We start from the raw sequence: 13,713 nt of genomic DNA, 5'->3' as shown, positions 1-13,713 counted from the left end.
TTGCTAATTAGATTGCTGAACAGACTGATGAACACACCTACCCGGAGCCTGCTGATAGGGTGTGTAGCATTTAAGAACAGTATTGACAATGCCTGCAGTCAGGGCCTTGGCCTGCATTTGTAAAGAATGCATTTTAAGGATGTAATTTCAAGGTTGCAGTTAGAACCCAGTTTGAACTGGATTTGGACTTTGGACTACGCTAGATTCTAAAATATAATTTTTTTTACAAACACTGCAGCTCAGGGTGATTCTGTGGCCTGTCCTCACCTCCGCCATGAGAACACTAGGACCAGGCCCACCACCCCTCTGGCTGAACAGGGAGCTGTGGGGGGAGAGCACCAGGACCACGCTCAGCAGGGACATTTCCCACTGACATTAGTGTGCTCTCCATATTCTTATTCCCGTCCGCAGTGCCAGATTAAGGTCCACATTGGCCTGGAGCTGAAATTTCTGAAGGGCCTATTGTTGCTGCGCAGTGGGTGTGATTAGCGCCACAGACAATTTATCCCTGTGTGGGCATGGGGGTGTGGTGGCATACTACATAACTGCACTTCCTCCCCACACTACTTCACTATATCACTACTACACTACATCCCCACACTATGCGTCATATTTTGCACAATCCACATCTGAGATGCAGATGTGATACATGTAACCAAAATCACATTGTGAAAATTGAATACATTGCAGGGATGTATCAATTATCACCAACAGGGACAGAGCTTGCGAGAAAGCTCTGTCCTGCGAATCATGTTACCACAATTCTCAGGGTATTTTTCGTAAAAATACCCTGAGACACAAGTGATGAGAGGGGCAGAAGCACAGGTGGTGAAGGGAGAAGGGACACAGGTGGGGAGGGAGGCAGAGATACACATGGAGAGAGAGGCAGAGGCACAGGTGCGAAACGGGCAATGACACAAGTGGGGAACAAGACACAGATGATAAGAGGGGTGGACACACAGGTAGTGAAGGTGGCAGAGACACAAGTGAAGAGGAAGGTGGAAGTACAAGTAGAGAGAAGGCAGAGACATAGGTGGAGAGGGTGCAGAGACACAGGTTGGCGAGGGGCGGAAGCACAGGTGGTGAAGGGGCAGATTGGTGGAGAGAAGGCAGAGACTCAAGTGGGGAGGTGGTAGAAATACAGGTGGAGGGGCTGTGAGAAGCACACGTTGTGAAGGGGCAGAGATGCAGGTGAGGAGGGGGCAAAGATGCAGGTGAGGAGGGGGCAGGCATGCAGGAGGGGAAGGGGCAGAGACACAGGTGGGGAGGGGGCACAGACGCACGTGAGGAGGGGGCAGGGATGCAGGTGAGGAGGGGGCAGAGACGCAGGTGGGAAGGGGGCAGAGACGCAGGAGGAGGCAGAGACACGGGTGGGGAGGGCGCAGAGACACAGGTGAGAAGGGGGCAGAGACGCAGGTGGGAAGGGGGCAGAGACACAGGAGGGGTAGGGGCAGAGACGTGGGTGATGAGGGGGCAGAGACGTGGGTGAGGAGGGGGCAGAGGCGTGGGTGGGGAGGGGGTAGAAGCGCTGGTGGGGAGGGGGCAGAGACATGGGTGGGGAGGGAGAAGAGAAGCAGGTGTAGAGGGGGCAGAGACACTGGTGGGGCGGGGGAAGAGATACGGGTGGGGAGGGTGCAGAGATGCAGGAGGGGAAGGGGCAGAGACACGGGTGGGGAGGGAGAAGAGATGCGGGTGGGGAAGGGGCAGAGACATGGGTGGGGAGGGAGAAGAGAAGCTGGTGGAGAGGGGGCAGAGATGCAGTGGAGAGGGGGTGGAGACACCGGTGGGGCGGGGGAAGAGATGCGGGTGGGTAGGGGGCAGAGACGTAGGAGGGGAAGGGGCAGAGACACGGGTGGGGAGGGAGAAGAGATACGGGTGGGGAGGGGGCAGAGACAAGGGTGGGGAGGGAGAAGAGAAACTGGTGGAGAGGGGGCAGAGATGCAGGTGGAGAGGGGGCAGAGACACCGGTGGGGCGGGAGAAGAGATGCGGGTGGGGAGGGGGCAGAGATGCAGGAGGGGAAGGGGCAGAGACACGGGTGGGGAGGGAGAAGAGATGCGGGTAGGGAGGGGGCAGAGATGCAGGAGGGGAAGGGGCAGAAACACGGGTGGGGATGGAGAAGCTGGTGGAGAAGGGACAGAGATGCAGGTGGAGAGGAGGCAGAGACACCGTTAGGGCGGGGAAAGAGCTGCGGGTGGGGAGGGGGCAGAGCTGCTGGTGGGGGGGCAGAGACACGAGTGGGAAGGGGGCAGAGATGCAGGGCGGGGAAGGGGCAGAGACACAGGTGGGGAGGGAGAAGAGAAGCTAGTGGAGAGGGGGCAGAGATGCAGGTGGAGAGAGGGCAGAGACACCGGTGGGGCGGGGGAAGAGATGCAGGAGGGGAAGGGGCAGAGATACGGGTGGAGAGGAGGCAGAGAGACGGGTGGAGAGGAGGCAGAGAGGCAGGTGGAGAGCGGGTATAGATACAGGTGAGGAGGGGGCAGAGACGCAGGTGTGGTTGGGGCAGAGACACAGGAGCAACGGAGGCAAAGATACGGGTGGAGAGGGGGCAAAGAAGCAGGTTTAGAGGGGGCAGAGACACAGGAGGGGAAGGGGCATACTGTAGGTTGCATACCCTCCAACATGACCCGCCCCACTAGGCACAAAATGCCCTGTTTCTGGACTTCCCTCTTAATTTATTATTGCCATCACCTGTGAAGAAACAGCTTTCTTATCATTTAACTAGTTCAACACAGGTGATGGAAATCATAAATTAAGAGGGAAGTCCAGAAACAGAGCATTTTGTACCTAGTGGGGCGGGTCATGTTGGAGGATCTGAGGTTGCTGCAGCCATATCTGACGTCACTGGCCATTTAGGGGAAAACTTAACCTGGTGGTACATAATCTCCACCACCCGGTCCAGTCACAGTGTGTCTATGTATGATAGCATCTGGTGGGGAGAAAAGCAGTAGAAGACAGGGGGAGGAGCAGAAATGGGGTCAGGGGGTGCATGGGAAAATCTGCGACCCCTGTGGTAACTGCTGCTAAATTATTCACCCCCCGTCCCCACTGCCCACCAGCTCTAAGCCCCTGCTGCTGATAAAGCTGCTTACAAAGAAGCAGTGCAAAAGTACTCACAGCATGCGGGCTGAGCTTTGGACAGGTCCGGGAGGCGGGGCTTCCGACGAGTCCGGGAGGCGGGGCTTCCGACGGGTCCGGGATGCGGAGCTATAGACGGGTCCAGGATTTGGAGCTTTCTGAATCTCTCACGGCATGCGGGCTGAGCTTCAAACAGGTCCGGGAGGCGGGGCTTCCAATGATCTGGGAGGCGGGACTTCCAACTGATGCGGGAGGCGGGGCTTCCTAAGGGTCTGGGAGGCGGAGCTATGGATGGGTCCAGGATGTGGAGCTCCTCTGAATCTCTGGCAGTACTGGACAGAGCATCTCACAGGTCATTGACGTTGTTGTTCTTCGGTGGGGTCCAGGGGCGGTGCTTCTGCATGCCCTTTGGCGCAGTAGGAGCTTCTGTTTGCCGGCTGGTGTCAGGGGTTTTGTTCTTTCCAGTGACCGGAAGGTGAGTGAGCTGCGCTGGTGGTGTCAGGAATTATTTTTTTCCCTGACAACACTGGCTGCGCTGAAGGGGTGCCTGTGAGCCTATTTTCAATGGGGGTCTGGAGGCGAGCTGCAGCTCCATCCGCCCCATTGTTAATCCGGCCCTGCCCGTCCGTACTCATATGAGTCCAGGATATTTATTTTATTATTAAAATAATGTTATCCCAATTTCCCCTCTTCCTGCAAATGTGTTCTTACCCTATCAGCGTACTTCCACCCCACTGTGTGCTATTCCTGTAACGTATACCTCCGCTGATTGCACACCCTGCCAGCGGCAATCTATGTAGTGCACCCCAGACGGGTGCCTCATATGGTTCCTCCGTGGGCAGAATGTACTTCACGTGGATCTTTTCTGTACAGGGTATATCATACTACTACACAAGTGTCAGCATGGCTCACCTTCCACAGGGTAACCTTCGTATTGTTCCCAACATGGCTGCCTCATTTGGTACGCTTGTGGATGGAATGAAAAATACATGGACAAAACGGTTTTGTTGGGACCTTACTCTGAGCGTTAGGACACTACAATCTCCCCTTTTTGTGTCATCTCTTCTAGGGGTAGATTATTCCACCCAGGGTAATCCTATGCAGGGCGCCCAAGATGGCTGCCTCACCTGGTACCTGTGAGGGTGGAATACACAACCTGTGGATGTTATTATCTAAATTGTCTACACCAATCCTGAATTATGCTTACTGTGTGCACAGGGTTTTCTTTTTATGTCTGTGTGGCTTGTCTATTGCTGTATTACTTAAATCTGCTGTATTGTGTGCATTGTTTTTGATGATGACTATAAAGCTCCTTGAGTCCTGCTGGAGAAAGAGCGCTATATAAATAAAATTATTATTATCATCTGTGGACCTTTACATGGCTAATTGTCATTAGTTTAGACACCTGTGGCCCAGCTAGAAAAAAGGTGACTTATTAGAAAACCACCCCCATACTGTACATATCTAAATGTTCCACTAATGGATCTGTATATGTATATATTTCAAGCATTTAATATCTTAAACTTAAGGCAAATTTTGCATATTTTGTACCAGACTTTAACAAGGTCTTTGTCTATTGAACGCACATATGTGGCTTTTTTTAGGGTAGACTGAGATGTATTTTATGCGAGCATGCCTACACTGTACTTCGGGCGCATCAACATGCCCCCTCCCATTCCGGTTTATTGGTTGCAATTGTCTGCAAGGCCGAAGTATGGCTCATTCGAGAAGCAAAAGGTATATACAACGCATAGGCAAACGCAGGGAGGGGGGTTCCGGTTGCCTGGAAACCCCCCTCCTCATGGCCAGCGATTATGACAACAATAGCAACAGAATATAATAGAATTACTAGAGTTACTGCCACAACATGCAGTGTAAGGGACAGAGCGGAGCTACGGTACATCCCCACTGGTAGCAGCTTCTTCTACCAAGTATGCTGTGTGTGTGGATCTGAGCCTTCAATCAGTACACTGGACCAGAGAGCAGCTGCTAGGAAGAAGAGACAGGAGCCTTACCATGAGGTGGGAGAATGTGTGCTTAGAAAGTGCAGTACTGTCTCCTACTGGTTCTCGAGTGTTTGTGTATTTATTCATTATAAGATATTTAACCTTTTCATGACCACTTATTTTATTTATACATAAATATGTTTGATACAGCCAATATGATAGACCATCTATAGTGTTAAATATTAATACTGTATTCAACACAGTATCCAGTGTATAAAAAGACCAATGTGTACATTAATGTCCAGGGTAGATAATAGGTTCTTCTACCACTTCCCCAAACTCCCTCACTTGTTCCAATGTCCAGCAGAGTGGGAGTCTGTGGACTGCATTTGGAAACCCCCTTCTAGAAATCCTGCGTTTGCCACTGCAACGTGTTTCTGTATATGTGTACTTTGTGAAAGACGTATTTTGTGGGGGAAAATATGTTTATTTCCAACTCTGAATGAGGTCCTATGAGTCAATGAGATAAATATATTATTATCTAAGGATACTGAGACAATATAGAAACAATAAAGTCTGTCCTCCTCTAACCCAAATGCAGGATTTAAATATTTGTACATAAAAAGGTGTTTAATACAGGAGGTGGCGTTCTGACACCCTAAATAAGTTGTTAAATAGCTATACTAAGTGCATGATATATGAAACAGTCGCTCATTGTTTTATTTGTTTTATTCATTTCTTTCCTTACATGCTATTACTTACTATATTGTAATATTTTGCTTTCAATTAAAATATTTTAAATTAAATAAGAATGTTAATATTAATTAATAGAAAATGGCATTCCTACTGTATATGGGACTGTGTATAGGCCATGTACTAAAATATGTACTAACATGTGTCCAGTACTTTGGACAGTGCAATTGAGATTACTATACTCCTGGTGCACAAACCCTTAATAGCGTCCCCTTCTTGTTCCCCTTGTCTTCTGTTAGACAGGACATATATTAGGACTAATATAGAAACAAATGCAAAGAACCAATGGAAAGAGGTTCTGCAGAAGTATTACAAGCACAATAATGATCGCAATAATGAGGTAGGGAAACCCCACCATTGTTAAGTGGCTACAACTAGAGATCATCAGAGTAATGATCAGGAGCTAACACCTACTGAGCAGGAAGCTGGATTACAGATGTGGAGGTGAATATCTGGGTCTGGTTCTAAAGTTCCTCACTAGTACAGTGGTTCTCAAACTCGGGTGTCAGGTCCCCAAACAGTTCATGTTTTCCACATCTCCTGTGGATCTTTAAAATGTGACAGTTGGTCATATACCTGTGCACCTGCTACATGACCTGGAAAACGTGATCTGTTTGTGGTACTGAGGACCGAGTTTGAGAACCACTGCACTAGTATATACTGTTATTCACGACACACCCTTTGGGAAGGGTATCACTTGCATTATAATATTTCCTGTTAACCCACTTTTCATATCTCCAAATTACGCATTGTTTTTGGGATAAATGTAAATTGCCTAGGGCTATTGGAAGTCCTACCTGTCAGTCACAGACACGCAAGGTAGTCCCTTTCCTCCCTCTGGGACTGCCAGACCGGGCTGCGATAAGCAGAGAGCTGGCTTCCTGTAGGGAGCCACTCTCTGCCTTTCACGCAGTCCAATCCAGCTTCTATGGGCTGCAGCCAATGCAGTCCATAGAAGCTTGGGGTTTGCATATGCACAGTCGCACCACGGTGTCTGCCATGCAATGGTCCCGGCACCTGCAGGATCCATTGCTCAGGTGCCGCGACCTGGGGCTCCATATCTCCTCTCTGGGATGGGGGTAGCAGCAGCCCCCTTACTTAAAGTAAATTAAGAATTTCCCTGATTCCTCGAGAGATCGCCGATCATCAATGGACGCCAATTGGCGGTTCTGGAAACGGAACTCACATCTATTGGAGCCATTTTCTACAATACATCTGTGCCTTGGTTACGCCTTTATAGCAGACATAGGGGTAAATTTACTAAGGTCACGATTTTGACCGAGATGCCGTTTTTTCATCAAAGTGTCATCTCGGTAATTTACTAAGCAATAATCACGGCAGTGATGAGGGCATTCGTAATTTTTTGGAAGTCCAACAAAAAAATTACGAATGAATACACCATCGGTCAAAACGCGGCTGTTTAACTATGAATCTCGGTAATTTACTAAGAAGTGCAAAGCAAAAAAAAACCAAACACTGCCGTGAAAAATTACAACTCGTAAAAAAGTGCTTAAAAAAAACAGACCTGCTTTTTTTTACCGTGATTGTATAGGCATGCACGGATCCATGAGATCCGTGCATGTATATCAGTGGGAAGGGGTGGGAAAGTGATTATTTTCTAAAAAAAAATTGCGTGGGGTCCCCCCTCCTAAGCATAACCAGCCTCGGGCTCTTTGAGCCGATCCTGGTTGCAGAAATATGGGGAGAAAAAATGACAGGGGTTCCCCCATATTTAAGCAACCAGCATCGGGCTCTGCGCCTGGTCCTGGTTCCAAAAATACGGGGGACAAAAAGAGTAGGGGTCCCCCGTATTTTTAAAACCAGCACCGGGCTCCACTAGCTGGACAGATAATGCCACAGCCGGGGGTCACTTTTTTATAGTGCCCTGCGGCCGTGGCATCAAAAATCCAACTAGTCACCCCTGGCCGGGGTACCCTGGGGGAGTGGGGACCCCTTCAATCAAGGGGTCCCCCCCCCAGCCACCCAAGGGCCAGGGGTGAAGCCCGAGGCTGTCCCCCCCCATCCAATGGGCTGCGGATGGGGGGGGGCTGATAGCCTTTGTTGTAAATGAAAAGATATTGTTTTTAGTAGCAGTACTACAAGTCCCAGCAAGCCTCCCCCGCATGCTGGTACTTGGAGAACCACAAGTACCAGCATGCGGCGGAAAAACGGGCCCGCTGGTACCTGTAGTACTATTAATAAAAAAATACCCAAATAAACACAAGACACACACACCGTGAAAGTAAAGATTTATTACATACATCCACACAAACATACATACATACTTACCTTATGTTCACACGAGGGTCTGTCCTCTTCTCCAGTAGAATCCAAGGGGTACCTGTTGAATAAATTCTACTCACCAGATCCCGGGTCCCAGGGTCCTCGGGGCAACCATTTGTAATCCAGGTACTTGAATAAAATAACAAAACGGAGAGCCGAGCCACGAACTGAAAGGGGCCCCATGTTTTCACATGGGACTCCTTTCCCCGAATGCCAGAAACCCACTCTGACTGATGTCAAAGTGGGTTTCTTCAGCCAATCAGGGAGCGCTACGTTGTAGCACCCTCCTGATCGGCTGTGTGCTCCTGTACTGTCTGATAGGCGGCACACGGCAGTGTTACAATGGAGCGCCTATGCGCTCCATTGTAACCAATGGTGGGAACTTTCTGCTCAGCGGTGACGTCACTTTAGGTCAACCGCAGGGCAGAAAGTTCCCACCATTGGTTACAATGGAGCGCATAGGCGCTACATTGTAACACTGCCGTGTGCCGCCTGTCAGACAGTACAGGAGCACACAGCCGATCAGGAGGGTGCTACAACGTAGCGCTCCCTGATTGGCTGAAGAAACCCACTTAGACATCAGTCAGAGTGGGTTTCTGGCATTCGGGGAAAGGAGTCCCATGTGAAAACATGGGGCCCCTTTCAGTTCGTGGCTCGGCTTTCCGTTTTGTTATTTTATTCAAGTACCTGGATTACAAATGGTTGCCTCGAGGACCCTGGGACCCGGGATCTGGTGAGTAGAATTTATTCAACAGGTACCCCTTGGATTCTACTGGAGAAGAGGACAGACCCTCGTGTGAACATAAGGTAAGTATGTATGTATGTTTGTGTGCATGTATGTAATAAATCTTTACTTTCACGGTGTGTGTGTCTTGTCTTTTTTTGGGTATTTTTTTAGTAGTAGTACTACAGGTACCAGCGGGCCCGTTTTTCCGCCGCATGCTGGTACTTGTGGTTCTCCAAGTACCAGCATGCGGGGGAGGTTTGCTGGGCCTTGTAGTACTGCTACTAAAAACAATATCTTTTCATTATCACAAAAGGCTATCAGCCCCCCCATCCGCAGCCCATTGGATGGGGGGGGGACAGCCTCGGGCTTCACCCCTGGCCCTTGGGTGGCTGGGGGGGACCCCTTGATTGAAGGGGTCCCCACTCCCCCAGGGTACCCCGGCCAGGGGTGACTAGTTGGATATTTGATGCCACGGCCGCAGGGCACTATATAAAAGTGACCCCCGGCTGTGGCATTATCTGTCCAGCTAGTGGAGCCCGGTGCTGGTTTTAAAAATACGGGGGACCCCTACTCTTTTTGTCCCCCGTATTTTTGGAACCAGGACCAGGCGCAGAGCCCGATGCTGGTTGCTTAAATATGGGGGAACCCCTGTCAATTTTTACACCATATTTCTGCAACCAGGATCGGCTCAAAGAGCCCGAGGCTGGTTATGCTTAGGAGGGGGGACCCCACGCAATTTTTTTTTTGGATTTTACAGTGTTTAATTTAAAAAAAAAAAAAAAATGAACCCCAGCACGGATCACACAGATCCTGCCGAGATTCATTGTAAAAAAGTCGGCAGTGTTTTGCTAATCACTGCCGTAAAAAACAGAAAAAAAAAACGAATGACATCGACATCGGAAAACCCGAAAAGGCTAAATACGGCAGCTTAGTAAATTAGACGTAATCAATTCAAAAAGTTGCAATTTTACACTGTCGATGTCATTCGTGATTGAACTTTGACCTGAAACGGGAAAATACGAATCTTAGTAAATTTACCCCATAGGGGGAAATGTAATAGCCTCTGAGATGCAGGCAACTGTACAATTCCAGAAAGTCTGCCCAATGTTTTAAAGCGCCATGCATTTAAAAGGCAAAACCAGTTTGTTTTTACCTTTTTATAATCATTGGTGCTTAAAAAAACCGACAGACTGCATCATTAGAATCAATAGAATAAAGTGCATACAGTATATCTGTGTCCTCTCATATTGGGGTATATTTACTAAAATTCGTATTTTTCAGAATGAGGTTAAAGTTCAAACACGAATGACATCGAAAGTGTAAATTTTCAACTTTTTGAATTTATTACGACTAATTTACTAAGCTGTCGTATTCTGCATTTTTGTGTTTTCCGATGTCGATGTCATTCGTATTTTTTGACAGTGTTTTACGGGAGTGAATAGTAAAACACTGCCGACATTAACACAATGAATCTCGGCCGGATCTGTGAGATCCGTGCAGGGCTTCATTGTGCACCTTTCGTAAAAAAAATAACATTGTTACAAATCTAAAAAAAAAATGCGTGGGGTCCCCATCCCCTAAGCAAAACCAGCCTCGGGCTCTTTGAGCCGGTCCTGGTCAACAAAATATGGGGGGGGGGAATGACAGGGGTTCCCCCATATTTCATAAACCAGCACCGGGCTCTGCGCCTGGTCCTGGTTCCAAAAATACGGGGGACAAAAAGCGTAGGGGACCCCCGTATTTTTGAAACCAGCACCAGGATCCACTAGCCAGGTACATAATGCCACAGCCGAGGGACACTTTTATACTGGTTCCGGCGGCCCTGGCATTACATACCCAACTAGTCACCCCTGGCCGGGGTACCCTGGAGGAGTGGGAACCCCTTAAATCAAGGGGTCCCCCCCTCCAGCCACCCAAGGGCCAGGGGTGAAGCCCGAGGCTGTCCCCCCCCCCCCCCCCATCCAAGGGCGGCGGATGGGGGGCTGATAGCCTTTTGAAAAAAATGTGAATATTGTTTTTAGTAGCAGTACTACAAGTCCCAGCAAGCCTCCCCCGCAAGCTGGTACTTGGAGAACCACAAGTACCAGCATGCGGTGGAAAACCGGGCCCGCTGGTACCTGTAGTACTACTACTAAAAAAATACCCCAAAAAAACAGGACACACACACCATGACAGTATAAGTTTATTATATACATGCACACCTCCAAACATACATACTTACCTATATTCCCACGAGGCTCGGTCCTCTTCTCCCTGTAGAATCCTTGGGGTACCTGTGAAAAAATTATACTCACATAATCCAGGTTATTTTGTATTCTTTGTATAATCCACGTATTTGGCAAAACAAAAAAACGGAAACCCGACCACGCACTGAAAGGGGTCCCATGTTTACACATGGGACCCCTTTCTCTGACTGCCAGGACCCCCCCTGACTCCTGTCAAAGAGGGTCCCTTCAGCCAATCAGGGAGCGCCACGTCGTGGCACTTTCCTGATTGGCTGTGTGCTCCTGTAGTGTCTGTCAGGCAGCACACGGCAGAGATACAATGTAGCGCCTATACGCTCCATTGTATCCAATGGTGGGAACTTTGCGGTCAGCGGTTGACCAGCGGGCCCGGTTTTCCACTGCATGCTGGTACTAGTGGTTCTCCAAGTACCAGCTTGCGGGGGAGGCTTGCTGGGACTTGTAGTACTGCTACTAAAAACAATATTCACATTTTTTTCAAAAGGCTATCAGCCCCCCATCCGCCGCCCTTGGATGGGGGGGGGGACAGCCTCGGGCTTCACCCCTGGCCCTTGGGTGGCTGGAGAGGGGGACCCCTTGATTTAAGGGGTTCCCACTCCTCCAGGGTACCCCGGCCAGGGGTGACTAGTTGGGTATGTAATGCCAGGGCCGCCGGGACCAGTATAAAAGTGTCCCCCGGCTGTGACATTATGTACCTGGCTAGTGGAGCCCGGTGCTGGTTTAAAAAATACAGGGGACCCCTACGCTTTTTGTCCCCTGTATTTTTGGAACCAGGACCAGGCGCAGAGCCCGGTGCTGGTGGTTTATGAAATATGGGGGAACCCCTGTCCTTTTCCCCCCCATATTTTGTTAACCAGGACCGGCTCAAAGAGCCCGAGGCTGGTTTTGCTTAGGAGGGGGACCCCACGCATTTTTTTTTTAAATTAATTCTTTCCCACCCCTTCCCACTGATAAACATGCACGGATCTCACGGATCCGTGCATGCCTATCAGAACACGGTAAAAAAAAGCAGGTCTATTTTAAAACTGCTTTTATTTACGATTTGTATTTATTCATGGCAGTGTTTGGCTATTGCCGGCAGTGTTTGTGAAATACAAATTTTAGTAAATGACCGAGTTCTATCAAATAACAGGCATATTTGACCAATGGTGTATTCATTCGTATTTTTTTTTCTTGGACTTCAAAAAAAAATACGAATGCCCTCATCACTGCCGAGATTTGTGCTTAGTAATTCCCGAGATGACACTTTGAAGAAAAAACGCAAAATCGGTCAAAATCGGGACCTTAGTAAATATACCCCATAGTGTCATTTGTTTGTTAAAAAGTTTATACAAAGGTGCATATCAACATATGTACTTCATTGACCTATGCTTCTTCAACAATTTATTTTTTCATCCTCTACAGATGGCCACTCTCCACTTGGAAGAAGAAAGCAGGTAGGAGAAATGTATTACTGCAATGTGGTCAGAGATTTGGTTTGTTCTTTGGGTTTTTTTTTTTAGTTTTTTAAAAGCCATCAGTAATACTTCAGTATAAGACAAATACTAAATCATTAGGCCTTTTTAAGAAAATATTGTTGTTGTTGTTATTGTTATTATTATTATTATTATTATTATACAGATGTGCACAGTTTTCTTACAGTTTTAGTTGTTAATGATGAATTTGCAGTACAGTACACAAGTCATATACTGTCAATGTTGTATTACCTTATTCCTTTATAATGTAGAGAAGAGTCACATACACAAGAAAAAGTTATACAGGTTGAGTCTCCCTTATCCAAAATGCTTGGGACCAGAGGTATTTTGGATATCGGAATTTTCCGTATTTTGGAATAATTGCATACCATAATGAGATATCATGGTGATGGGACCCAAGACTAAGCACAGAATCCTTTTATGTTACATATACACCTTATACACACAGCCGGAAGGTAGTTTTAGCCAATATTTTTTATAACTTTGTGCATTAAACAAAATGTGTGTACATTCACACAATTCATTTATGTTTCATATACACCTTATACACACAGCCTGAAGGTCATTTAATACAATATTTTGAATAACTTTGTGTATTAAACAAAGTGTGTGTACATTGAGCCATCAGAAAACAAGGTTTCACTATCTCACTCTCACTCAAAAAAAGTCTGTATTTCGGAATATTCCGTATTTCGGAATATTTGGATATGGGATACTCAACCTGTACATTTATTTTGAGCTGCCTTTATTGAGAGATAAAACTTACACTTCATTCTAAATTCTCGACTGGTTGTATGTTAGTGGTATCAGTATGCTGCAGGTACACTTAGACACAGGGGTGTCTGTATTATACATCAGGTAGACAGCTATCAGACTGCCAACTGTGATGTATACTCACCATCAGATTGATGCCTGTATTATACACTCACCATCACAATAATGCCTGTATTATATACTCACCATCAGAATAATACCTGTATTATATACTCACCATCAGATTAATGCCTGTATTGTATACTTACCTTCAGAATAATGCCTGTATTGTATACTCACCATCAGATTGATACCTGTATTGTATACTCACCATCAGATTAATGCCTGTAATGTATACTTACCTTCAGAATAATGCCTGTATTGTATACTCACCATCAGATTGATACCTGTATTGTATACTCACCATCAGAATAATGCCTGTATTGTATACTCACCA

At 47.4% G+C, this 13,713-nt stretch overlaps 1 protein-coding gene across 1 annotated transcript in view; it reads left to right on the top strand.

Annotated features, from left to right (window-relative positions):
* The window catches only part of LOC135005972 (uncharacterized), a 242,614-nt gene that overhangs the window by 149,513 nt on the left and 79,388 nt on the right, over positions 1–13,713 (top strand). The window contains exon 8 of the mRNA XM_063951981.1: positions 12,433–12,464. Within this exon, the coding sequence (XP_063808051.1) occupies positions 12,433–12,464 (32 nt within the window). The remainder of the gene's footprint in view (positions 1–12,432; positions 12,465–13,713) is intronic.

The sequence above is a fragment of the Pseudophryne corroboree genome, chromosome 2, assembly GCF_028390025.1.
Source record: "Pseudophryne corroboree isolate aPseCor3 chromosome 2, aPseCor3.hap2, whole genome shotgun sequence".
NCBI classification, from domain to species: Eukaryota; Metazoa; Chordata; class Amphibia; order Anura; family Myobatrachidae; genus Pseudophryne; species Pseudophryne corroboree.
Note: the sequence above shows the minus strand (reverse complement) of the source record. Positions and strands in the feature narration are given on the sequence as shown.